This window comes from Dipodomys merriami, unplaced genomic scaffold, assembly GCF_024711535.1.
Source record: "Dipodomys merriami isolate MVZ:Mamm:240054 unplaced genomic scaffold, mDipMer1.0.p SCAF_4, whole genome shotgun sequence".
In the NCBI taxonomy this organism is placed as follows: domain Eukaryota; kingdom Metazoa; phylum Chordata; class Mammalia; order Rodentia; family Heteromyidae; genus Dipodomys; species Dipodomys merriami.
Window position 1 is genome coordinate 54017535 of NW_027205603.1, and position 27980 is coordinate 54045514.

General features: G+C 38.9%; 1 protein-coding gene across 2 annotated transcripts in view; it reads left to right on the plus strand.

Moving 5' to 3' along the window:
* Atp6v0d2 (ATPase H+ transporting V0 subunit d2) overlaps nucleotides 1-27741 on the plus strand; it is a 40189-nt gene extending 12448 nt beyond the window's left edge. Inside the window, exons 3-8 of one of the 2 annotated variants that reach the window (XM_069991010.1) lie at nucleotides 14194-14372; nucleotides 15961-16040; nucleotides 17413-17490; nucleotides 23653-23829; nucleotides 25122-25196; nucleotides 27221-27741. In XM_069991010.1, coding sequence (XP_069847111.1) covers nucleotides 14194-14372; nucleotides 15961-16040; nucleotides 17413-17490; nucleotides 23653-23829; nucleotides 25122-25196; nucleotides 27221-27382 — 751 coding nt within the window. In that variant the 3' untranslated portion in view covers nucleotides 27383-27741. The remainder of the gene's footprint in view (nucleotides 1-14193; nucleotides 14373-15960; nucleotides 16041-17412; nucleotides 17491-23652; nucleotides 23830-25121; nucleotides 25197-27220) is intronic. The other variant, XM_069991011.1, reaches the window with a different exon arrangement.
* The last annotated feature ends 239 nt before the right edge of the window (nucleotides 27742-27980 follow it).

Genomic DNA, 27980 nt, shown 5'->3' on the forward strand with positions numbered 1-27980 from the left:
ATAACAGCTCTAAGGAGTGAGAGAGTCATGATTTAAAAATAAATATTAATGGAAAATGTATAAAACTATTTAGCTCTGATCTTGGCTCCATTCAGATAGAGCTGAAATTGGAGATGATAAACAAATGACAGCTCAGTGTTAAGAAGGTCAGAAAATTGTGAGCTTCTTTATTGGTAGACTGGCAGGCAGATTTCATATAAAGGAAATTTGCCGCAAAAAAATCACTGGGAAAGATTCTCGCTCTAAGAATGATATCAAGTCACATGATCAGCTGCTCCCTTTATGTGATGAGTTCGATGCTTTAGTTTCCTAATCATAAAATCTCAGGCCAAAATAGAACCTCAGCATTAATTAAGCAAGATCTTACTTTATCATAAACTACAGTAGTATACATTCTGTTTCTTAAATTATTTTAAATTCCACATTATTCTAGTCATTAACACTAATTAAAAAATATACATAAGAATGAAGATTGTTGTAGATGGGGATGACAGGAAAAACTGAGAGCCAGGGAAGAGGTAACATAAGTCATTACTTGACTGGTATAACTGTATCCTTTCTATACATCGCCTTTACAATAACAATAAAAATACATATAAAAAAACTTTCAAAAAGAATGCAGATAGTCACAAAGCCATAGGTAGAACATGAAACTGGACCTGGAAAGGTGGTTTTGATAGTGTGGTTCATAGTGGACATAGTTTGCTTTCATTACTGGGTACATGTTCCCAATAAACGTCTTTCAGGTTCTCTTTCTGTACACATTAGGATAATGAGGACTGGGTATTTGTTGAATTAATACAGAGTCCTGTATTTAACAACGTTATATAGAACTAGAAAATATAGTTCTGCTGAACTTCACACTTAAATTAAATCCAGGACCTGGAGTTTTACTGCTCTACTACTTGAGCCATTCACAAACCCTTTTTGTGTTGGTGTTGTTTTGAGATAAAGATAATTTTTCTGGGGTAGCCAGGAGTATAGATATGTGCCACCATTCCCAACTTAACAGCTCAATGTTTCAGAAGCTATTTTCTTCTAAGGTACATTTAGTCAGGGTTTGCATTCTCCAGTGAACCACAGTGTCTAACACTCCCTGTTGTCTTTCAAGCTTCCTGTTATTAGGTTATATATCAAACTCCTGGAGATACTTACTCTAACCTGAATTTCCTACCTGTAGGGTTACACAAGAATACTACAAAGAAGGTCTTATCTCCATTCTTAAATTAGAGAAACTGAGATTCCATGAATTAATGAAATTCTAAAGTCACAAAAATAGGACAGTTGAAAAGCATTCTATTCCAGTTCCATTAGTTGAGAATGCTTATGAGCTTGTCACTGTCCTGGAGGTTCATAAGAAGAAAATGACAAATGTCTGTGGGTCTGCTCCTTCAGGAGATTCTGGTCTCATTGGCCTTGGAGTGGGCTTGTGGGCCTTTCAGGAGTGCTCAGCTTATTGGGTCTCACCACGTGGAACTCACTTTCTCAAATACTCCCCTGAGCCGTGGACCTAGCTACTCAGAAGGCTGACACCTGAGGATTGTCGTTTGAGACCAGTGTAAGCAGGAAAGCCTGTGAGACTCTTATCTCTAACTAACCTCCAAAAAAGCTGGAAGTGGGGCTATGGCTCAAGTAGTAGAGCACTAGTCTTGACTATGAAAGCTCAGGACAGTGTGCATGCCCTGAGATCAAGCCCTAGGACTGGCATATACACAAAAACCATCAACTACTCCCCGGAGTTTCTTTTGACAGTTATCCAAATGGTTAGCTCCATGGCTTTAAAGCCCTAGGACTGCCAAATCTAACCATGAGTGCTTTTTTGTTGCATTTGTGGATTATTTGTTTTTGTTTGTTTTATTTATTATAGTGCTGAGGATTGAACCTAGAGCCTTTCGCTTGCTAAGCAAGTTTTCTATGATTGAGATATAACTCCAACATCTAGTTGATTAATTGATTGCATGATTTTGAGGTAAGGTCAAGCTATATAGTGCAGGCCTGCCTCAAACTCAAAACCTTTTCTCTCTCTTTGCCTCCTAGATACTGTGATTATAAGCTTGTGTCAACATATCCATCCAAATTTAAGTTTTGTTCTACGTATTGTCCTGTGGTGACTTGTGACCCAAGGAAACAGTTTCTGCTTTATTAATTGAAGCGGAAACTTGGAGATTTATGTTTACAATGAAGGGAATATAGGTGGGAAAAAGGTGTCCTACAATTCTGAAACCATTTATAAAAATTCTTCTCAGAATTTTTTTAACAAAGAATAGTGTCTATCTAGAACGCAAAAATGTATATCAAGTAGAATTAATTCCTGTCCTATTTGAAAATGCCCATAGCAATATTAGAGCAATGGCTAAGTCAACCCGGAGAGGCAGTCTAAATTTAAATGGATGTAATAAATATAATATTCAGCATGACACATTTTATATAATATAATTACTGTACATGAGAAACTTATTTTGAAAATCTGGAACAGATATTTTTAAATACCTAATGGCAGGAAGATCTGAAAGTTTTGTATACTATAATTACACACAGTGGTAGGAAACAAAGGAATGAATCCAACAGCATTCTAATGAAGACTGTTTAATATAGTCCTGGATTATTTCTGTCTCTTTCCTTCCTACTCAATTCTTCCCAGAAGCATTTTAACTAATATCTCTTTTGAAATTAGCCTTCTCTCATGCTTTCAAATTATCCCACCTCCAGGGGCTACAAAGTTTTTGAACATAACTGAAGAATATAATCTGACGTACTTGGTATGGTAGACCTGCCTATCTGTAGCTTCAACATTTGCTGATTAAACCACTCATGGTTAAGAATATTTGGACAATAAGTGGGGCATGGTGCTTCACATCTGTCATCTTTGCTACTCAGAAGGCTGAGACCTGAGAATTGTAGTTCGAAGCTAGCCCAGGCAGGAAAGTTTGAGAGATTCTTATCTCCACTAAATTTCCAAAAATGACAGAAGTGGAGCTGTGATTGAAATGCTAGACTGCTAGCCTTGAGCAAAAAGCAGCTCAGGCCCTGAGTTCAAGCCCCAGCACCGGCACCAAAAAAAAAAATAACTAAGAATATTTGGAAAATTATACATCTGCACTGATCTTGAACAGAATTTTTTGTTGTCATGACTCCTTAAGTAATATGGCAGAACATTTACATAGAGTTGCATTATACGGACATGTTTCAAAGCACAAAGCAGGAAGTATATGTTAAGAGTAGATACTGTAACATGATCTTTAAAAAATAAACTTGGGCATCTGATGATTAGGGTTTCACAAGTAATTTCCTCTGTGGATTACTACAATGAGCAGTCTTAGGTTAAGGACCTAAGATTATTTGGAAGCAGAAGTTAAGGGCCAAACCCTGAAGAAATATCAGAAGATTCACATATAAAGGCCAATAAAAAGTTATGATTAAACAGCATCTACAGGGCAGACCCTGCTGGCTGTTCAGGTGACATCAACTCAGGACTCTCAGTGCTAAACCAGGGAAGTCCTTGGCACCCTGACACTTCTTCATCCTACTTGGGAATCAAGATATAGATAGCATGACTTTTTGCTGGCTAGGAGTTTTCACTCCATGAAGCGGGCACGTATGTCCACAAAAGGTGAAAACTGAAACAGGATCAAGCAATGGCTCTCCCTGAAGACTGGGTGTTCAGCTTGGGCAAGTGGCTCTGACCTTGACAGAGATGCAGAAGCAATGGAAGAGTTACAATGCAATACTCAAATGGCTTATACTGAGGAAATAGCTGAAGCAGGAAAGGATTGTCTGTTTGGAGATAATAACGCATCTCAGATGTGGTAGGAGCATAGGCTGGGATGAGGGCAGAGCCTTCCCAGCTGGATGTATAGTCTGGATGTTAAGTACAAGATAAGGAAAAAAATAGCCAGTAGGTGAACACTGATTCTCAGGTTTCTTTCTCTTTTTTTTTCAATTTTTATTTGGAAATGCCAAAAACAGAGGGGTTACAGTTGCATAAGTCACGCAAAGAGTCCAGTTCCTTTTAGACAATGTCACCCCTTTCCTCTCTCACTCCCAGTGTTTTCCTCACATCTCATCCACACATTGTATAGTTCATTTTTAACAGTCTCCAAGGAGTACCATTTCTGTGCCTCCCTTTACACTACCAAAGACATCTAGACAAACGAATAAGACAGGCTTCGGTGCACAGAAATGGCTGCCAACTTTCTTTGTGTGTTCCAGTGTAAAGTCTTTTCTGTGAGCCTGTGCAAAGGCTTCGGACAGGTGGTGAGGCCTCAGCTCAGACTTGTGGAAATGTCTTAGGTTTCTATGTGAACGACACTATACCCAGGCAAAGCCTGCAGAGAGAAAAAGAAAACACTGGCCTTGACAGTACTGCTGTTGGGTTGCTGATGCCAAATGAAGTCAGCAAAATTACTGCCTGGGGTTATGGCTATTAAGGTGATGAATGCAGAAGAGTAGGATTGTAAGCAAGGCCAAGAAGGGCATGTACTTGTCAACTTTCTGGCTAGCCATGGACTATCCACCAGGGGGAGCAATTGACCTCAGCAACCTGTAGTCGCCTTTGTCTAACAGTTGCTTCGTCTAAACAAGATTTTAGGTTGTTCCAATACCCTTCATTTTTAGGATGGAGACTAAAATCTACCCTGGTACAAATCCAAATATCTATTGCCCAACTTTTATTTTGCCTTACTTTTCTTTAATTGAAAAGAGGCACTTTTGAAAAGAAGTGTTTTTAAAGATTTTGATTAAAATTTACTTGATACTCACTAGAAACCAGTACTTTTATGGTTATTTTATACCTTTTAGTCACTTATTCTCACAACATCTCTATTGGATGCTAAAATATCATCTCCAATTGACCAACAGAAAACCAGAAGTGGAGCTGTGGCTCAAAGTGGTAGAGCACTAGCCTTGAGCAAAAGAGCTCAGGGACAGTGCCCAGGCCCTGAGTTCAAGCCCATGACCAAAAAAAAAAGAAAAAGAAAAAAAAGAAAGAAAGAAAGAAAAAAAAGAACTAGGATCATGCTACATGGATTAATGTATCTATTGTAAGTTTTCCACAGAAGCACATAAAGCTCTGTCTTATATAATGAATATGTGTCATTATGTTATTGTGTTGAGTGTTTCATAATTTATTTAATCATTCCCTTTTATCTATTGAATTTTTTTGTTTTCTTTCTTTTTCATTTTTGTTTGTTTTTTGTTTTGTTTTGTTTTGCTTTCCTTTGCCAGGAGTGGGAGTTAAACTCAAAGCCTCACACTCTTACTTGGCTCTTTTTAACTCATGGCTGGCACTCTACCACTGGAACTATTCTCCAGATTGGTCTTTTGCTGATGATTTTGGAGACAAAGTGTCTTCAGATTTTTCTGCCCCAGCTGGTTTTGAACAATCTTCCAGGTCTTGTCCTCCTGTGTAGCTAGGATTACAGTTGTAAGCCATTTGGTGTATAGATTGTATTTTTTTCTTTATTATTGTTATCATTATCCTTATTATTATTGTGTGCATGTGTGTGTGTGTGTGTGTGTGTGTGTGTGTGTGTGTGTGTGTGTGTGTGTGTGTGTGCTAATACTAGGGCTTGAACTGAGGGCCTGGATGCTGTCCCTGAACTCTTTTGCTCAAGGGTAGCACTCTACCACTTGAGCCACAGTTTCACTTCTGTTTTTTTCAGGTGGTTAATTGGGGATAAGAGTTTCATGGACTTGACTTCCCAGGCTGGCTTTAAACCTTGATCCTCAGACCTCAGCCTCCTATGTAGCTAGGCTTTGTTTTTGAGACAAGTTCCCAAACTGACCTAGAATTCATGATCCCCCTCCTCAGGCTCCTGTATGCTGGGATTATAGGTGCATATCACCACACCCAATTTAGGATGCTCCAAAACTTGTCATGACTGGCATTTTGAATATAATAAAAAATGAGATACTAGCTGAGCATTAGTGACTCCCAGGTGTAACCCTAGCTACTCAGGAGGCTAGGATCTGGAGATCCTGGTTCAAAACCAGCCCAGGCAGCAAAGTCTGAGACACTTATCTCTATATAACCACCAGAACAATAACAACAACAAAAATGCCAGAAATGGATCTGTGGCTGAAGTGGCTGAGCATTAGCCTTGAACACAAAAGCTCGCAGACAGCCTCTAGGCCTTGAGTTCAAGCCTCAAGACTGGCACAAAAAAAGAGAAAGAGAGAGAGAGAGAAATACCATTATACCTGACCATGTGGAGAACAACCTATGATAGACAAGCGTGTTTAATAACAAGAGCCATCACCTAATTGGTGTTTATCTCTGGATTACTAGAATATCCCATACTGAGTTAAAAGACAGACCAATTTCTTTAGTACTATAGTAATTCTCTTAGATGGAAAAACTGCAGATAATGTAAGAAACAGGTGGCTAGAAGTTCTAGAAAGAGAACTCAGGTAAGATTACAGGTAGCAAGTTATTCCCTTTATTTCTATTTACCCAATGAGGTAATACACTTCTGTAAACACAGAGAAAGGTTTTTTTTAATCAGTCATCAAAAAATAATAGTGTCCATGCTCTGTATGAGATAGAATCCAGGCCTCTATGAGTCCTTAAAATGCATTTGATAAAGCTTCTGTCTTCACAATCAATAAAGATGAGTATAAAACTATAAATAACTTTATTTGAAATGAACATGTAAAATGACTAATCCAAAAGCACACAGTTGAAAGCGGCAGAATTAAAAGTTTAGAATCCAAGTCTTACATTCTTATCTCCAATTAACTACCAAAAAAGCCAGAAGTGGGGCTGGGAAGGTGGCTCAGTGGTAGAGCATTTGCCTTGCATGCATGAGGTCCTGGATTTGATTCCTCAGCACCACATAAGCAAAAAAGAAAAAAGCTGGAAGTGGCACTGTGGCTCAAGTGGAAGAGCTGAGGGACAGCACCCAGGCCCAGAGTTTAGGCCCCACAACCGGACCCTCCCCCTAAAAAAAAGCCAGAAGTGGAGCTGTGGCACAGCTTATATATATAATATTTAAATATTATACACATTATATATATAATATTTAAATATTTGTGAATGAAAATTTCAACTATACTTTGTATTTACCACTACCACTGCCAATACTGAAAATGAATTTTGCCCCAGGTATACAGAAAGTTAGATAGAGATGCTACTTTTCACTGATGTCATTAGTTAAGATTAAGAAAAAAATATGAATTTGGATAAGGCCTTAAGATATGGAAAAGGTTTCAACTCTTAGTATCTTTAGACATCTATGGAAGAACAGGAACAAAGACACCAATGGAGACACCAGTGTTGAAAAGCACAAAAAGTTTTAGGAATGTCCAAAGCAAGCAGATGGCAAACCTTAAACACTAAATAGTTTGAAAACTCCAGGCTACCAAGGGCTTGGGAAATGCCCAGTGATCAACTAAAATGTATTCATAAGGAAAAATGCTAACTACTGAGTAATTTTTCAGTGTGTGTGTGTGTGTGTGTGTGTGTGTGTGTGTGTGTATGTGTGTGTATACTATAAGAAAAATGAATGGGATAGCAAAATTGTTCTATAAAATAAAATTTCACTTCCCCTACTGGAAAACAAAAGAAAAGAGAACCTTCAGAGAAATACGAAATGTGCAAAAAAAAAAAATGCATGAGGGGGCAGGATGAGTGTGGGGATATTCTGAATCTCAGCAGACAATTCAGCAAATCCTGCAGAACAGCAGAGCTTCCCCATGTGAGCACGTGTGGTTAGTGCTGAGCTGAACAAACCCTTCACATTCTGAAATGTGAAGCAATGTGAAACAAGCCATTGGGAAGTACTTCTAACATGGCCCCTTTCTGGTCATGTCACGATAAATCATCGGTGGGCTTGGATTCTGGGTGCATGTTGTCTTTCACAAGGAGCTGCATTGAGGAATGAAGTAATTTATGAAAAGCGGACCAAATACATTTCACCTGCTTCACAATGAACAAGTACTCCAGTATATACATCTTAGGTCCCCGGTGTCTTTCCCATATTTACAAATGTGATCTAGTCAACCTATCAATGAGTTCTGCTCACCTAAAGCAGAATTGAACCATGGTTGTAGAGATTGCAATACAGTAGATTTATCAGAGAGAGGACTGCTGATGGGGCCTGAGAGGTAAAGAGGAACTTATAGCAATCAAGGGCTGATTGAAGGGAGATTGTCATGACTAAGCCATAACTTACTAGGATATTTTAGACAATGAATCTGTCATAATCACCAAGCTGTTTGCTATTCATCTGAAATCAAAGGAAGAAGAGTGAGTCATGAAGTGCCTCTCACAACTTATTAAATACAAAAGTGATTGTCATTTGCAATTATTCAGCAAGCACTGTTTTGCTTTTCTTTTTTGGGTTTGTTTTTCATTAGTGTGTATTTATTGTACAAAATAATGTGTTTCCTTTCTTACACATGTGCATATAATATACTTTGATCCTATATTTTGAAATGAGTTAGGTAACACTGAACTTTATGAAATTAAGATTTCTTAAAGAAAACATCACATAGAACAGTGACCACAGAAAGACATGTAGGGCTCCAACTGCAGAACAGGTGCACAACTGTAATCCCAGCATTCAGGAGACTGAGGCAAAAAGATCACAAGTTTGAGGCCAACCTCATCTCAAAACAAGAAGATGCAGAGTGGTAATAAGCTTTCAAAATATGCATATATCAAACCCAGGAGCAAATCTCCTATAGGTAATGTGATTAAAGGCAAGAATGTTCTAGTCTTCCACATGACTGCACTACACAGCTTCTCATCTACACACCACCCCCTACTTGAAAGGTTATTTTAACTACAACTAAATGTAAAACCAGGGAGAACACATAAAAGAACAAAAACAAATTTTCACATTAAAGATCACACAGTTTGTAACATCTTCTCAGAATGCAGACTCTCCTTCATCATGCCAGCAGTCTGCTACACGTTCCTGTGGGGTTCTAGTCATAATGCCAACCTTTCAAAACTGGATAAATATTTCTATCCTTCAATGGAGGAAATGGAGTACTCGTTAAACTGGTTTTGAAGTGGTAGAACTGGGCTTAGAATCAGGTTTATCTGCTCTAAAATCAGGCTCCCTCTACTGTGACAGCCTTTGTTGATTTTACAAACCTTGTATGCATGATTTGGTTGAAGTTGCACAGTGACCCTGTAAAGTCTGTTCATCTCAGCCCATGTTACTATCTATTCTGTATTGTTCTATTACCTTCTATTTGCTCATTTCTTTATGTTTGCTTCTACTCCATCCTGCCACTGAAACCTCGGTGATTGCTCAAGCCCATGGATAGTTTGCCAGTCCTTTTCTAACTCTACATAGCTGTTACAGTTGCCAGTGTTCTTGTCACATTTATTTGTTTGTTTGTTTGTTTTTGTCGGTCATGGGGCTTGAACTCTGGGCCTGGGCATTATCCCTCAGCGCTTCAGCTCAAGGCTAGTGCACCACTTTAGCCACAGTGCCACTTCCTTCACATTTATTTTGATGGCACTTTTTCTTTTCACCATTCTGACTAATTCTCACTGGATCTAAGACTCCTGTCTGACCCTAAGAACTTTCCAGAGGTCTATCCTATTCTTTTTTTCTATAAGTGGACCTTTTATTTTTTCCATGCCTGGGAACTTGGAGCTTTGTGCAGTCATTCCCTGAGCTACATCCCTGGCCCATAAAAATTTTAAGGGCTTTTCAATGACTTTATCTACACCACATCTGGAAAAAATAATCAGAGAGCAATTAATAAATGACCTTCTATACGGGATGAGAAAGTCTTGTTTTACACCAAAGGCAGAAGGAAGTCACTGATACATATTTTTTAGAAGGAAGACAGTGATGTGGCCTATAAAAACAGAGATCACACAGAAAGGGAAAGAGATTAGGGCCATTCAGGTTGAGATTGTGTGACAGAAGTGCCTGTGGGGAAATCAAGCACTGACATCCACTGAAAGGAAGCAGAGGAATATAGAGCACTGCTGGGGATATGCTTTGGATGGAGTACTTGCCTGCAATAAATAAATAAATAAGAATGTAATCTAAGGCTCCAGACACAAATGTTGCCTAGAGCTGAGGATTTGCAAGAAATCTGCTTCTAAAGAGGGAAGAAGGCCCTGGCATTGACACTGAAGTGCTAAGAATTTTATCCACAGAAGCTCTAACGTAGCAAGTTATAGTCCTATGTTATGTCTTCATTTAAAAACTGTTATATCAGCCTCAGATTTGGTCATTAACATATGGAAAATATATTTTAGCTCATTTCAATATCCTTAAACAAGGTTTTTTTTTTTTAATGAAGGGAAAGACCAACTCTTAAGACCAGAGGGAAATGCTAAAACTCTTGTCTAACTTAAGATGTTGTTACCTGAACCTTGTAAGGGAGCCCGAGTTAAAACAGCTTTGGAAAAAATGATTGTTTATTGACAAGTTTCAGAGCTGTCTAGACATTTGAAACATCTGAGGAGGTGGTGGGCACTTCTACAAGGGACCTTAGGGCTGGGTTCTGGTGGCTCACACCTGCAATCTTAACTACTCAGGAGGCTAAGATTTGAGAATCAAAGTTTGGAGCCAGACTGGGCAGACAAACATGAGATTCTTCCCCCTCCCCCTGACCCCCTTCCTCCCTCCCCCACCCCCTGCTGCCACCTCACCAGTCATGGGGCCTGAACTCTGGGCCTGGGCACAGTCCTTCAGCTCTTCAGCTCAAAGCTAGCATTCTACCACTTGAGCCACAGATTCTTATCTTCAATTAGACAACAAAAACAGGGAAGTAGAGGTGAGACTCAAGTGGTGTACTAGCTGTGAGCCTGGAGAAAAGGTGCTGAGCAAGAATGCAAGGTCCAAGCTTCAAGCTTCAGTACCAGCACAAAAAAGTAAAAGGTAAATGGTGGTATCTACTTATCAGCAAGTTAGAGCTGTGATCTAGGTATTTTCTTTTTTATTGTCAAGGTGACATACAGAGGAGTTACAGTTATAGAAGTAAGGAAATGAGCACATTTCTTGTCCAACAGTGTTACCCCCTTCCTCATTTTCTCCCACTTTCCCTTGCCCCCAACTCCCTCCTTGCCCCCTAAGTTGTAAAGTTCATATCCAGCATAGTGTCTTGTATCACTCTTGAATTGGTTCACCCTTTGTCCTTTGTCTCACCATTTTGTTATTCCCCTTCCTTTCCCCAAATCAGATTAACATATATAAGAACCAGGGTACCAAAATCAAAAACAGTAAAAACAAGGGGATAAACTATCAGAAAAAAAAAAAGAAACTAAGAAAAAAGAACTGCAAACACCACACACACACACACACACACACACACACAAACACACACCATCTCTCATTTCCATATCTTGGAGTTCATTTTGATTAGCATCATTTTATATGGCCATATGTACATAGCTATTGAGCTATTGTGATCCTTTGCTAGAACTATCCTAAACATATTCTAGTTATTACAAATAAGGGAACCCATGGAGCCTATGTTTCTTTAGGTCTAGTGTACTTCACTTAATATGATTTTTTTCCAAGTCTTTCTATTTCCTGAGTCAAGGCAACACCTCGATGCTTCGGTTCTCTTAAGTATGAAGTAGGGACAGAAATTGTCCTTATGGCATTGAACCACTGGGAGATTTGAGTAGAAACATACATGTCATCCCTGCTACATAGCAAGTTCCTCTGAAAGATTTAACATTTACATCTAATTTTTTAAAACAGACTTTGATATGTAATCCAAGGTGGCTTTGAGCTTAAAATCTTCCCACCTCACAAGTGCCAGGTATTCATTCATCGTCATGCCCTGCCTAAAATATTCTTACAACTTAAAGTTTTAAAAATTAACTCTGTTTCACATGACTTCAGGATTTTCACAATTGCCAAATATCAGAGTTATAGAGTAAAACATTTAAAGAGAATTCAAAATACAGGTTTGTATAGCTCATGAATAGGTGAAAAATTACCCCAATGAAATAGTCATTAATCCTGGCTGTGTCACTACCTATGAGGAACATGATTTAAAACTTGAAGGATTTGAACTAGATAAGTAATCCGGTTCCTTGAAACTCAACACATTATTTCATTCCCAACTGCCCTATACAGCCTTGAAGATTTATAAAGATTACAATTGAGGAAAGTCAATTGTTCTCTGGGTGTATTGTCTCATTACCCCAGCAGTGACAGAGATGTACCTGGTACAAAGGTGTGTGATTAGGATAAGGGGCTGAGGAGAAGGAAAGATATATTCCTTTACCTCCAGCATGAACCACACCCATGGATTTCACTGCATTCTCTGATCTATCTGAACTGCTGTCATTTCTCACTTTAGAAACAAAAGGCAACTCAAAGAATGATTTGAAATAAAATCAGATCCAATCTATACAGCTCTTATTCTTTACCATATAGGAACTACCCTTTCTATTAGTTAAAATAAGCATGTTCAGTCCACACTGTAGACAAAGGTTGTATGTTACTTCTGGGCACTGTCCTCCTTATATTTTTGACATTGGTTTTTTTGGTCAATGTCATTCAACTAGTCATCTGTAAATTGGGACATTAGCAGCTCATACACTGTTACATTACAGAGATGCTGGGGAACAATTATATATGTAGAGTCTGCTAAGGATTAATAACTGCTGGCAATTTCTCTCCCAGGTAATCGCTTCTGTGCCATAAAGGGATAGTTAAATAAGTACTTCTATGTTAATATCATTTTCAAGAGATAAAAAAGAAGATTCTAAAATTCCCTTATGTGTAAATTGGTACTGCTGCTGGGGAGGTGCAGAAACTTTACAGTCATGCACTTTTTAATAAAGGATGATTGTCTGCTCCAATAACTTCTCTGGTTGGAATTTTTCCAGTTCCACAGTGAAGGAAACTCACTTTTCAGGAATGCAGTCTTGGTCAGGACGTCTGTAACTTAGGCATCTGGGCTTCAGTGACGTTCCTGCTAAGTGGCAAGGTCAATTCATCTGGAGCAGTGTGGCATCTTTTCACAGCTGTCTTGTGGCAGTTGTTCAGTCTGGTCAAACCTCTGCTCACCAGTGGACTTTCTCATCTCTCACCTTCTCCATTGCCTCTTTCCTATGGCTTCCACTCACCTTTATGCTCTAACCTGAACACGAATACTAAAACGTAAAATCTAAGACTCCCCTAGCTAGAGAACAGGGATTGACCTGCTTTAAAACCAAGTTTTAGTATATACACTCTCTCCTAACTTCCCATTCATTTTACATACAGCAGTGGGCTGCTTCTGCCTTCCTTGCTCTTCTTTCTCCCACAAACACACTCCATGGAAGATTCTCTCATGGAAGACATTCTATGAATGTCTGTTTCAATGTCTACCTTGACAGACTTTTGACACTCTACCACTTCTTTTTAGAATTCTCTAGAGCTTTTAGGATTTATATCCTTTGGAATATAGGGTGCGTAATCTAGAGCAGTATCTAGTCCAAAGTGAAGAAAGAAATACAAAATGTTTTATCCACCCATTTAGAATCCTCAGTTCTTAGGCTCTATTCTAGCTTCAACCAGTCAGTGTTTAATTCAGTAAGATACTCCAGGTTTGTGTTTCTCAGCAATTTGAGACAATAGTGGATACTGTTAAAAAAAAATAATTTGATGCCCATGTAATTGTAACCCCTCTGTACAGTATGTTCACAAATAAAATAAAATAAAATAAAAATAATTTGATACCTCATTCTACTACATAAGGACCACTACACCAGCCAAAGTTAATTTAACTTTAGTTAGTTGATTTTTTTCCCAAAATATAATCTTTTCTGGAGTATTTTTCCCCACCCACAGCGTTTAAAATAAAAAACTTGAGCCAGGCACTGGTGGCTCATGCTTGTAACTCTAGCTACTCAGAAGGCTAAGATCTGAGAATCATGGTTGGAGGCCAGTCTGGGCAGGAAAGTCTGAGACTCGTATCTCCAATTAATCACCAGAAAGCCAGAAGTAGATCTGTGGTTCAAGTGGTAGAATGAAAAAGTTCAGGGATACCACCTAGGTCCTGAAATCAGACCCCATGACCAACACAATAAATAAACAAACAAACAAACAAATGAATGAAGAGCTTTAGAGTCTAAAATAAAAAGATAATCATTTTCTGTTTTGGCAAAATAATAGTCATTTTTTTTAATGCAAGTGTGTACCTGGTCTCTGTTTTACACCATGGAGTGCTTCTTATCTTATTCTGCTTCCCTCACAATCAAATCTTCTTCTTTACCAGGTGCAGCTACATGATAGACAATGTGATTCTACTGATGAATGGAGCACTGCAAAAAAAATCAGTGAAAGAAATTCTGCCTAAGTGCCACCCCCTGGGCCGTTTCACAGAAATGGAGGCAGTGAACATAGCAGACACCACCTCAGACCTCTTCAATGCTGTCTTGGTTGAAACACCATTAGGTATGAATATATATGCATAGAATGGCTGCCTGTGAGGTGACAGTCATTATGAAATGCACCTGACTTCACAGTTTTTTTCAATGCATGCAATTTTCTACGATGAAGATTCCTGGCTGTGAAAGAGTCATTAGGAAGCATCCAATTTTGTTTCCTCACTTTTCAAATGAACGCCAGTGAAACCACCTGCCCAGGGTCACATAAGAACCATTTGCAGCAGAGAGGAACTCTGGCTCACCTCTCAGCCTCTAAAGCCTTGTACTTTCTCTGGAGCCAGTGAGTGATAGAACCTATCATTTCTTAAAATATTAATTTTCTAGGTTGGTTTTATGTACTTAATTTCTTGTCCTTTCATTTTAAACTTCTGTGTAAATAATGTCACGTCCAGGGAGCATTTTGTTTTAGGAGATTTAGCAGTGTCATTTTTTTTCTGAGATGCTTAGGAGTGTCTATCAAACCAATGAAGGCAATGAAATGAATGTGAATTATAAGTTAGCATTGACAATAATCATATTATGCAAAGTGCTAAAGGGATAAGTCTGGCATTTTATATCTGTTCTTGTTAGGACATCTGAAGTAACAGTTTGCCATTGATCAATTTATTAAAACACTTTGCTTTCTCCACATGAACCATCTGATTAATGTATGGTATACTTCCAATGGTGTCACTCCTTTGGACAACTAACTTGCAGACTAGCAAAATGAATACCAGGAAGCTGAAATGTGCATTGCCAGAGGAGGGCAAGATCAAAAGGAGGGAGGTGGATGAATGGAGAGAGAAAGAGTGGATGAATCCAGTCATAAAATTCAATGGACATACATGAAAATGGAGCCAGATAACTTGAAGGGATAAGTGCATTGAGAGAGATGTAAGGGAATGATTAAAATGGTAACATTTATCAAGGTGCATTGTGCTCATAAACTGCCATAAACCTCTAGATAACTACGTAATGATGATAATAATAATAATAATAACACTTAAAGAGTGATGTGCTAAGGACTTGGGTGAGCCTACAACCCCAGATAACATACTGGCCTTTTAAAACAGACATTTTAAAAAGGTAAATAAAAAAGTTTGTGTCACCTTGAGTGCCCATGGCTTGGGCAGCACAGCCATGTGGACACAGGGTCAGAAATGAAGCCAGGCTTTGCCTGGTCCCAGCAAGATGACTTGAGGAAATTCTATTCACTCAGGTTTCCTCATTGCAGAAATAATTTTATCTTACAATAATAAAGGTTTGAAAACTAAATAAAAACATAGTTTTAGTACAAGTCAAGGCCTGGTATAAGTTTAATGGCAGATGGTAAACATTGCTGTTAGATAATCTGGGGTAGGGAGGAAGGGTTTCATGAAGTAAGTTTGAAATGAATATATATATATATATTTTTTTTAATATATATAAGTTAAATAAGTTAAAATGTACTCAAGTAATAATGTACTCAAGACATAATGAATAATAACTCCCATCATTATAACTCCACAATATTGTCACTAGCACTGAGCAGAGGGGGTTGTGATCAGGAAACACTTTCCACAGTTTGTAGTCTTGTTTCTGACTCATATATCTTGTGTTTTAATTCTGGCTTCCAGCTCCATTCTTTCAAGACTGTATGTCTGAAAATACTCTAGATGAACTGAATATTGAATTACTGCGTAATAAACTATACAAGGTAATGGTTTCAAGTACATAGTCTATTGTAGCTTGAGTTCTTCATTAATAAGGTTACTTTGCCCATTAGCCAGCTTCTGTCATTAAGAAGCTATGAAGATTTGGAATCTGTCTTGTATTGTCTTGGCCTGTCTTTTAGTTACAAGTGTGTATGTCACCTTCCTTCAGCTAGCAAGTTTTGTGGAAGAAATAGCATATCTGTGCTTCTGTGTTCCTTGCTCCTTGTGCTATGCTCTATGTGTATAAAAGTGAGTGTCTGGGAGATGGTGAGAAGGCTAAAAGAATGAGGAGAGCCCTATGAATTTATTTAAGGCAACCAGCATATAGAACATTTTCTGTTATATGGTGTTCATCTTTATTGTCAGTCTTGTTATTGGTAGAATCTTTGTATCTTAACAGTCTGCCCATGAAGTATTAAACTCAGTATATCAGACTGTCTAACTGGTGGACAAGATGCCATATGTACCACTCCATAATCTCACTGTCTGCCTGGTTCACTAGAAAAATCCCTATGTATCATAAGATGATTAACATCTGCTTCATACAGTGAAGTACTTTTGGACATTCTCATGAATAAATGAATATGTGCTGCCCTGCTCTATGAATATAGTATGTTATGATCAAATACATGTTCCCTCAAAACCATTGCATTACAAGAAAACTTTCTTTTCGTAAAGAGGCATCTCTCTTATCAAAAGCATGGTCTCGCAGGCAAGTTTTGTTTTTATAAAGACATATAGGCCTTGAGCATTTCTGAGCAATAACTCAGAAAGCACTTATATGAACAATTTAGAAGCTTCAACTCAACCTAACCACCCAGCTATGACATCGGTTTGTGCCCATTCCTCTGAGACTAAATCGAGGCATGGAGAGGTCCGCTATCTTTGGCATTAGCCAGTTAACCAATGTTAATTCCAATCAGAGTTGGAATTCAAACACAGGCAGCCTACAGCCTACAGCCCAGACCCTGCCTTTCTAATATGTCCCACATGTGTCTCCAAGAGAAGAAAGGTCAGGGCCATGAAAATCACTTGCTGAGCTCAGACAAGAACTTAACACTCCTATTAGAATTAACATTCTTGTTGGAATTCTAGCCAGAATTAACCATGTGAAATAACTCAAGAACCATGGGGAAAATGCTTGTGGAGTAATTATGAGTTTACCTTTGCTTTTTTATTGAGTTCTGTGTTAGTCTATGTCACAATATTTCAATGTGAAAGTTTCTTCCAACCACATTATAAAATGTCTCCCTGTGGGAGAAATAATTCAATTGCCATTAATGCATTTAATTAAACCATGAAAACTCATCTAGAAATTTCCAAGAGGAAAATTATTCATTTTATTACTTGGTGATTTTTTTTCTTCTTTTTAAGTCTTACCTTGAGGCATTCTATAAGTTCTGTAAGGATCATGGTGATGTCACAGCAGAGGTTATGTGCCCCATTCTTCAGGTAAGTAAAACTCTTTGAACTTTTCTAGGCCGCATCATTATGAGTTTCTCAGACTTTCACTTCTCTGAGTCTGCTTAGGTTGTTTTTCTTTTTTTTAATCTTAGTTATCTAAAAATGAAATAAGTACTACATTTTATTATATGTATTTTAGTGGTAGAGCATACACAAGGTACTGTAGTCAAGCCCTAACAATACAAAAACAAAAAGAAAACACACAAAAAGTTAAGTGTTGACAAGAGCTGGGCATGGTGATATACACCTGCAATTTCAGCTATGTGGGAGGTGGAGATGGGAAAGTAGAGGTTCAAGGCCAACCCTAGAAAATGTTAAGGATACTTTATCTCAAAAACAAAGCCAGGCATGGTGGCACACATCTTTAATCTTAGCTGCTATAAAAGAGAAGTAGGGGGCTAGGAAGGTAGTTCAGTGGTAAAGTGCTTGCTTTGCATGCACGAGGCCCTGGGTTCAATTCCTCAGCACCACATAAGCAGAAAAAGCTGGACGTGGTGCTGTGGTAAAGTGGTACAGCACTCACCTTGAACTGAAGAGCTCAGAGACAGTGCCCAGGCCCTGAGTTCAGGCCCCACAACGGGCAGAAATAAATAAATAAATAACATAAATAAATAACATAACATAAATAAAAAACGCAGAAGTAGGAGGATTGTTATCCAATGCCCACACAGGCAAAAAGAAAAAAAAACTTAGAAAAAAATGCTGTGAATGTTGCTCAACTGCTAGAGCATTTGCCTAGCCAAGTTCAAAGCCCACTACACTTCCAAAATAAAAAGAAAAATGTGGACAAAAATTCTGTTATGATTCATTTTGGTGGAATATAAAGAAATTAGATTATAATTAATTTAAAATGTTACATAGTATAATCAGTTGATGAACTATAGATATTTAAAAAGTTCACCCAAAAAGGAGATATTGGCAGCTGGGAACCCCCACAATTTAACAACAAAACCCCATCCACAATAACTTTGTAAGGTTTAAAATACAGGTTGTACTACACAGTTCTGGAACATTCTAATTTCCAGCATAAACACACCAGTCAAACAGGTCACAGTGGGCAAACTCATTTAATTATGAGTCAAATCCACTATGATATCTACCTCTATAGTTGGTATTTACACTCTTTAACTCTTCTTTCTCACCATAAATCACATCTATGTTCGGAGTTTCTTTTGGGAGAAGGTTAACATGCCCATGCCTGGGACAGCGGTTGAATGGGAGGCTCGGCAGCGTGGCTAGCACTGAATATTGAATATTCAGCTCTCTCTGGTCTCTGCATATACTTGAGTAATAAAAGAAATATGGGCTTTCTGAGACTAACTTTTATCTAAGGAATGTTTTTAATCACTAGATAATCAGTTTCCGTGACTTTAACAGTGGACAGACATTCAAACAACTCGAAGATTCCTGATTTCAAGAAAAATCTAACCAGTGATATATAAATATATAAATGTCATTTGCATTATTTTTTGTCGGTTATGGGGCCTGAACTCTGGGCCTGGGCGCTTTCCCTCAGCTCTTCAGCTCCAGGCTAGCACTCTACCACTTGAGCCACAGCGCCACCTCTGTTTTTTTCTGTTTATGGGGTGCTGAGGAATCGAACCCAGGGCCTCAGGCATGCAAGGCAAGCGCTCTACCACTAAGCCACCTTCCCAGCCCTATTTGCATATGTTTTAACTAAATATTCTGCAATGGCATAAACTAAAATTAGCTCTTAAACCATCTATTACTATTTGTTTGTTTATTGGTGCCAGTCCTGGAGCTTGAACACAGGGGCTGAGCAATGTTGCTGAGCTATATGCTCAAGGCTAGTACTCTATGACTTAAGCCACAGCTCTATTTCTGGCTTCTTGGTGGTTAATTTGAGATAAAAGTCTCCCTGGCTTTTCTGCCCAGGCTGGCTTTGAACCATGATCCTCAAATCTTAGCCTCCTAAAGAAGTATAGGCCTGAGGTACCAGTGCCTGGCATAATCATTATAATTTTCAGTTAGAAATTTTCAGTTATTTTGTTATTTTCTGTTGATTTTGTGTGTGTGTGTGTATGTGTGTGCTGGTTCTGGGGCTTGAACTCAGTGTCTGGCGCTGACCCTGAGCTCCCTTTTACTCAAGCTAATGCTGTACCACTTGAGCCACAGCTCCATTTCTGGCTTTTGGTCATTTATAAGAATTAAGAGTCTCACAGATTTTCTTGCTTCAGCTGGCTTCAAACCACAATCCTCAGATCTCAGCCTCCTGCATAAGCTAGGATTACAAGCATAGGTGTGTCCGCCCGTATGAAATTTTAAAAACAAAAACAAAATGAATCCTTGAAGTAAAAATCTGATAGAGCTTAAAAAATTGTCCGCATTTATATCACACAGAAAATGGGATTAAATAAATAAATGACTTTTTTCATGGTATATTTAATGTCAAAAGTGACATGTTGGTCATATAACATCAGTAACCTGGTGACTATTTAATTGTATTCGGGCTGTCTAGAGTGATACTTGAGCAAAAAACATGTTCAGGGACAGTGCCCAGGCCCTAAGTTCAAGCCCAGAACCAGCAAAAAAAAAAAAAAAAGGTAAGGTAGGTATGCATACAGTTGTAGTATATGGAAATAATAAGAGATCAAAGGTAATAATATCTGACAAGGAAGAAATAAGCTAAGCTTCAGTATGAAACAAATATGCATTGGATGTTCATTATTCAATTCTGAATAGCCTGAGGCTGCCACATAGAAATATGTTAACCAATTCTAACAGAGACTTTTTAATTTTGGAACGTTCACAACTCTCCAATATTCCCTCGACTGTTGTCTTCTCAAAGTCAAGGCACAATAGCTTTCTTTTTGCCAGTGTAGGGGCTTGCCAGATTGAGGCTTCACACTCTCACTCAACAATCTTGCTTGTGGCTGGTGCTCTACCATTTGAACCAGACACCTCCAACCTAGCTTTTTGATGGTTCATTGGAGATAGAATATGGAAGACTTCTCTTGTTGTCTTGAATATCTTCAATGCTATCTGCTCTGCCCTTTTCTCTTCATAAAACCCTAATGTTTTAAAAGAACATCTAAGAGAATACCTCCATGGTTACTCCTGCTGTCCTCATGTTTATTTAAGATCTCTCTCTCTCTCTCTCTCTCTCTCTCTCTCTCTCTCTCTCTCTCTCTCTCTCTCTCTCTCTCTCTCTCTCTCTCTCTCTCTCCTCTCTCTCTCCTCTCTCTCTCTCTCTCTCTCTCTCTCTCTCTCTCTCTCTCTCTCTCTCTCTCTCTCTCCTCTCTCTCTCTCTCTCTCTCTCTCTCTCTCTCTCTTGGTCTGTTGTAGGGCTTAAACTCTCTGGGCCTGGGCACTGTCCCATGAGCTCTTCAGCTCAAGGAGAGTGCTCTACCGGTAGAGCCACAGCTCCACTTCCAGTTTTCTGGTGGTTAGTTGAAGAGTCTCACAGACTTTCCTGCAGGGCTGCTCTGAACCATGATCCTCAGATCTCTGCTCCTGAGTAGCTAGGATTACAGGCATGAGCCACCAGCGCCCAGCTATTTAAGATTTCTATTTCCATGAAATCTCCCACTTGCATTTCTTCTCTTATTCCTGAAGCTCTAAAAATTACTGACAAGATTCTTGTACACAGTAACCAGAAGCAGTTGCCTTTGTTTCCAAATAAGGCCACTCCCTGATTCTGGCCCATGTGTCATTTCCATGACTATCATCCAAAGGGTCAAAGGGAACTCACTCTCACTTTCCTTCTGATAGGAAACACCTGCTCTAACAAAAGAGCGCCAGTAAAATTTGTTGCAAGCCTGTTTTTTTCATGACAGTCATGAAAGGAATGAAAGATAGCCTAGAGCAATTCTTTTCACTTTTCATACACATAGGAATGACCTTGGAATCTTGTTAAACTCGGGATTCCTGTTCAGTGGGATTGGATTGTGGCCTGAGACTCTTCATTTCCATTTCTGATGATGCCAAATACTAGCTACTCAGCAAGCTAAGACATAGAAAATCATGATTCAAAGCCAGAAAAAGGTCTTCAAGACTCTACCTCCAAATAACCAGCTTTTTGATTTTTTGCCAGACTGAAGGCATGGATCAAGTGGTAGAGCACCAGCCATTAGCAAGAAAGCTCAGAGCACGAGGCCCTGAGTTCAACCCCCAATGTTGACAAAAGGAAAGCTACTAAGCCATGATTTTCAATACCATCATTGTAGGGAAAACTGGGAATTTCACAAGTTGACTGTTCTGTTAGAGTCAAAAAACAACTAAAATAGTCCTGTAACAGACAGTGGCTGTTCAAAACTGAACAATGAACAAGGGAAATATGATCCTTCACAGACAGGAGCATGTAGTGAATGCAAACTACAGATGTAAAATTCAAAACAATGGGGAAATCGCAGGGCAATCCAAGGACCTGGAGAAGAATTTCTGAGAGCCAGAAATTCTACCTACACCTAGCACTGGAAACTCTACATACACCCAAAGTATGTAGAGAAGGAACTCCTGAAACCAGTCATCCAAAACAGAATGGACAACCAAGAGAATAGGACTGCAAGAACAAAGAAATAATCTAAGAAAGACATGGTTTAGAGGAAATAGAGAGATGTGACTTGGTATGGAAAAGCAGGCTTACTCAGGATTCAGCACAGAGAAGATGGGACTTGAATATCTATTGTTTTGGTTTGGTTTTGGGGCTTGAACTCAAGGCCTGGGCACTGTCCCTCAGCTCTTCAGCTCAAGGCTAGTGCTCTACCACTTGAGCCACAGCGCCACTACCAGTTTTCTGGTGCTTCATTGGAGATAAGAATCTCACAGACTTTCCTGCCCAAGCTGGCTTTGAACTATGATCCTCAGATCTCGGCCTCCTGAGTAGCCAGGATTACAGGCGTAAGCCACCAGCACCCCCCACCCCTGCTGCAAACTTGATGATCATATAGCCAAATCCCCTCATGTTACAAGCAAGGAAACAGACCTTGTAAGGAAGATGACCTATCCTAAGCCATATAATTCTTAGCTACAGAGCTTAATTGATAGATTGACTGATGACTGATTTTTGCAGTACTGATGTTTGAACTCAGAGTAACTGGTACTGGACTACTTCAACCACACCTCCAGACTGCTTTTTGCTGGTTACTTACAGGATGAAGTCATTTCTACTTTTTTGTCTGGTCTGGCTTCAAATGGTGATCCTCCAGATTTCAGCCTCCTGAGTAGCTAGGCTACTCAGTAGTAGGCATCATATACCAGTGCCCAGCTAGAGCTAATTATTTTTATATGTAACCTAAGACATTCAAAAAGAAAAAAAAAATCATGAAAGCACAAACAAATGGTAATTAGCATAAAATTTCATCACATATGGTAGCTCATGCCTGTAATCCTAGCTATTCAGGAGACTGAGATCTGAGGATCACAGTTTAAAGCCAGCCTGGGCAAGTCTGTGTGAGTCTTATCTCCAATTAACCACCAGAAAACTGGAAGTGGAGCTGTGGCTCAAAGTGGTAGAGCACTAGCCCTGAGCAAAAGAGCCTAGGGATAGTGCCTAGGCCTGAGGTCAAGCCCTATAACTAAATATATATAAATATATAAACATATATATATATATATATATATATATATAGAGAGAGAGAGAGAGAGAGAGAGAGAGAGAGAGGGAGGGAGGGAGGGGGTGGGCTAGGTATAGTTCAATTGTAGGGTAATTGTCTAACCTACATGAGACACGGATTGATGCCTCGCACCACAAATAACAATAATCGCAACAATTAAAAATAAACAAACATGTATGACATGTCCTTTCTTTTAATATAAACACCCCGATAGGCACTTCCACACACATGATCTTATTCTATGCCTGATTGGACTGTAGTAAATATTATTGCCTTTTTTATGGAAAATACATTTGTGACGCTAACAGTCTCTGTGCTCCTTGTAGGATGCTCGGAAAATAAATTTGGTGGGGTTTTAGGAGTCGTAGGCCATCGCAGTGCTATGCAATCCTCTTCTGGCAGGCAGAGTTACTCCCTTCTACAAAAGAGACTAAAAGAATGTTAATAACACCTGTCTGCATCATAATTCGACGTAGGTTGGGGAAAGGAAAGCCAGAATTTGTCTACTTCAGGTTATGTTTGCAGCATTTAACAGATAATTCAACTGCACTGATTTTACGTCTTGCAAATTCAGTTTGAGGCGGACAGACGAGCTTTTATCATCACTCTTAACTCCTTTGGCACGGAATTAAGCAAAGAAGACCGGGAGACCCTCTTTCCAACCTGCGGCCAGCTCTATCCTGAGGGGCTGCGCCTGTTGGCTCAAGCAGAAGACTTTGACCAGATGAAGAGAGTGGCTGATCTTTATGGAGTATGTTATTCCACCATGTCCTCCCAAAAAACTATGCTGTTTCATCCCGTGGATTTCTTTCAAAAGCTATCATCACATCAAACTTATACTTTTCAGTCAAAGAAGTTGTCATGTCTGTAAAGTAGCAAGCAGTCTCTCTTACTGTAGATTTCTTTCTTGAAGAAATGTTCTAGTCCAAGCTAGTTTTTTTTTTCCCTCCCCTTAAGGTTCTTGGCAAGCAAATTCTTGTTTAAATCTCTAAGGAATGGTCATGTGAAAGCTCTTTGAAGTACTTGATAAAGCACATTCTCCCTAGAGTCTAGGGCGGTGTTTTAGAAATGTGAGCTCAGGTCAACATTATATAAAGTAGCCTGACCTTGTGGTCCTTTCTAGTATCCAAAGGGGAAATAGAGTTAAGGCAGAATATTTATATGCATTATAGGGAAAGTAAGGATCCATGTATGGAAGAGGAAAGAGAATTGCTTATGTCCTTCCTCCAGCATTTATCTGATCTGAGACAGCCCTGAGCTTCTCAGATCAGTTTCACAACTTAGCCCAGACCCTGTTTCCTCTGGCTTACACATAGTTATGTGCAGATCCCATGGGTGACTTTTCCTGGACTAGAATGACACTCACCTCTTCCTGTGGAGTTCTGATAAGCCTTTACAATATCTCAAGTGTAATTGTATGGCACTCATCAGTGTTATTATGACTTGGGCTTTCTCCAGATTTCCACCCCTTCCTCACCTGAAATTTTAGGGTAGTTTTAGCAGCTCTCATCTCAGAGTACCTGTGCACCTATATGGACCAAACTACAAATATTTACAGCACTCCAAGAACTTAAGGGGGAAAGAATCACAAAGTGTACAGTGACACTAGAATTCATCTTGCATCTTACCTTGGTATTTTCTTTTGCAGGGGGTGGGGGATGGGTAGGCTGGTTCTGGGGCTTGAACTCAGGGCCTGGGCGCTGTCCCTGAGCTTTTTTTGTTCAAGGCTAGCACTCTACTACTTGAGCCACAGCACCACTTCTGGCTTTTTCTGTTTATGTGGTACTGAGGAATCAAACCCAGAGCTTCATGGATGCTAGGAAAGCACTCTACCACTAAGCCTTGCCTTGATATTTCTGAATAAGCCAATAGGTTAAAATTTCCACAGACTCTTGAATTATCTTGATTTGTTTTAATCAGGAAGAAAAAATTATATGTTCCAGTATAAATTTTTAAGTACCATCTGTACATTTCTAAACAACATATCCATATATATTTATATGAATATTTCTGTAAAATTGATCTCTTGCCTTTGCTTTTAAGGTGTACAAGCCTCTGTTTGAAGCAGTGGGTGGCAATGGGGCAAAGACATTAGAAGATGTTTTCTATGAGCATGAGGTATGACATACGTTTATATGCTTTTCTATTATTGTGGGATGTTTTTCTTTTTTTCTTTTTTTTTTTTTTTTTGGTCAGTTGTGGGGCTTGAACTCTGGGCCTGGGCACTTTCCCTGCTCTTCAGCTCAAGATGAGCACTCTACTGCTTGAGCCACTGCACCACTTCCAGTTTTCTAGTGGTTTATTGGAGATAAGAGTATCATGGACTTTCCTGCCTGGGCTGGCTTTGAACTATGATCTTCAGATCTCAGCATCCTGACTGGCGCCTAGCTTATTGTGGAAATTTTCAAAGTATTTTCTTCAAGATTTCCTTTTACCAAGGATCAATTGACCAACTCGATGGTTGTGAGTCAACAGTGTATTTGTAACTGCTGTAGCGCCCCAGGCACTGTGACTCACAAATGATAGACAACACCACATGGAAATGCCCTATGCATAAAGACAGGACATAGTGAAATTTGATGGAATATAGCTTTTCTATAACCAGTTGACTAGAGAAGCAAAGCTAGGATATTAGTACAATTGAATATTGACTCTCCTCAATGTTTGGTTCATCTTACTCTAATGCAACTCTCCCGCAAGAAGGAATTATCCATGATTATAACACATGGGCACAATTATAACCCTTAAGAATTATTCTCTTGGAAATCCACCCACAGATAGTCTAAATCATCTCCTTTCCTAAAAAGGCAGAAGATTATTGAATCCATTGATAAGCAGTTCCTGGGCTACTGTACTATTAATAAACAGATGGTTATTTTTCTAAATAAGTAAATTCCTATAAATCCCAAGAAATTTTCTAAGTGCATCTGTTTCTTTGAATACATTGGCATGTCCATCTCAATCTGACTGAAATTAATAAAGAACCAAAGTTCAAGGTTAGGCTAGTTACAGATACTAGTTTAGGAACATCCTGTAACTGTGTAACCGACATATTCCAACAGCTCCAACGTATTTGTTGTAGAAAGAATTAAAACTACATTCAGGATCATTCAGAATTCTCTGCTGCTACCCCTCTCTGGAGAAGAAAGCTACACTTGGCAGAGAAATGAGTGTCTGTTCCTGAGAACAGAGGCAGCCTTAGCTTCCTGATAATTTTGCTGGAAATTTTCAGAGCTGGGTGAGGGTCTGTATCTCTCTCCTGTATTTTTTTTTCCTGTCCTAAATGGCCAATTGGAAAAAAATGTAGAAATTGCTCAATTTTGACTTTACTCCAGATAACAAATTCTTTTTGGAAAAAATATTTTTGCTCACTTAACTTTTGCAGGATAAAAACAATTGAACAGAATGGAAAGTCACCACAGACTATTCTAAAAAAGCTTTGACTATTCAGTCTAAATTCCAGAAGCTTGTGACATTACCCTGGAGAGGAGTCAGAGAGCTGGAATATCTTTTCAAAACTTATAAAGTTACAGCCCAAAAGTAATATTTGAACTAAGTGAGGTGATCCCACTAGCTGGAAGCCAGATAAATATGACTACAAAGTTAGACACAGTCCAAAAAAACAGCTGGAAAGCTTTATATCAAGGGAGCTGCTAAGATTTGAAGCCCGTCTTGTGAGTCCACAGACATACAATAAACCACTGTGATCTCTAGCTGTCAGAGTGTCACTCCAGGTACCAGTGGCTCACACCTGTAATCCTAGCTACTCAGGAGGCTGAGATCTGAGGATCACAGTTCAAAGTTAGCCCAGACAGGAAATTCCATGAGAGTCTTATCTCCAATCAACCACCAGAAAAGACCCTATGGCTCAAAGTGGTAGAGCACTGGCCTTGTGCAAAAAGAGCATGAGGACAGTGCCCAAGCCCTGAATTCAAGCCCTACCACCACCCCCATAAACAACTTTTTAAAAAGTGTCATTCTCCTTTTAGAACTTTCCAAGTTGCCTCTGTATTCCTCTATTTGACTCAGCTTGGACACTATTTAATACAAATAAGCAGAAGCTCAACTGTAGCTTAATATTTCATATATATTTGAAATTAGTTCATGGTACAAATTGTTTTTTTTCTTTTTTTCTTCATCAGGTACAAATGAATGTGCTGGCATTCAATAGGCAATTCCATTATGGAGTATTTTATGCATATGTAAAGCTGAAGGAACAAGAAATGAGAAATATTGTGTGGATAGCAGAGTGCATTTCACAGAGACACCGAACTAAAATCAACAGTTACATTCCAATTTTATAAATTAGCAGAGAGATCTCAAATGCAGAAAACCATGAATGGTAATAGAAGGCTATTGAGGAAAGTAAAAAAAAAGAAATCTGTTACATTATCAAGGTCATAGAAAATAAGCCACCTTGTAGCTTTGTAAATTGTAGGTCCACTGGAGATCCAGTAATCTCAACTTGAATCAAAGTTGTTTTTTTGTTTCTTGTTTGTAATGCAGCAGCTTTAATTGGATTCTACATTTTGTCTCAATCTTCACTGGGCCTTACACATTAATATCAATTAACCCTATAGTACTTTTTCTCTTCTAATTTTGTTGTGTTAGAAATCAGATCTAATAAAACTGTTGCATTTTTGCTTTCTCATACTCCTCTACAGACCCAAGTATTGAGTATCTGCTTTATTTTTTAACTGTCTGTTCCTGTCCTACATCCACAAGACTCCAGAGCTGCGTGAAGCCAACATGGACCACATTTGACAGGAAATGTTGCATTCTTTTCTAGAACATTTTGATGTGAAAGGCTGGAGAGAGCTACACAGTTCTCTTCATACAAATCATGTTAAATTTGTTAGCAAATTATTTCCTCACAATGTTCTTTCAGTTAATATATATGTC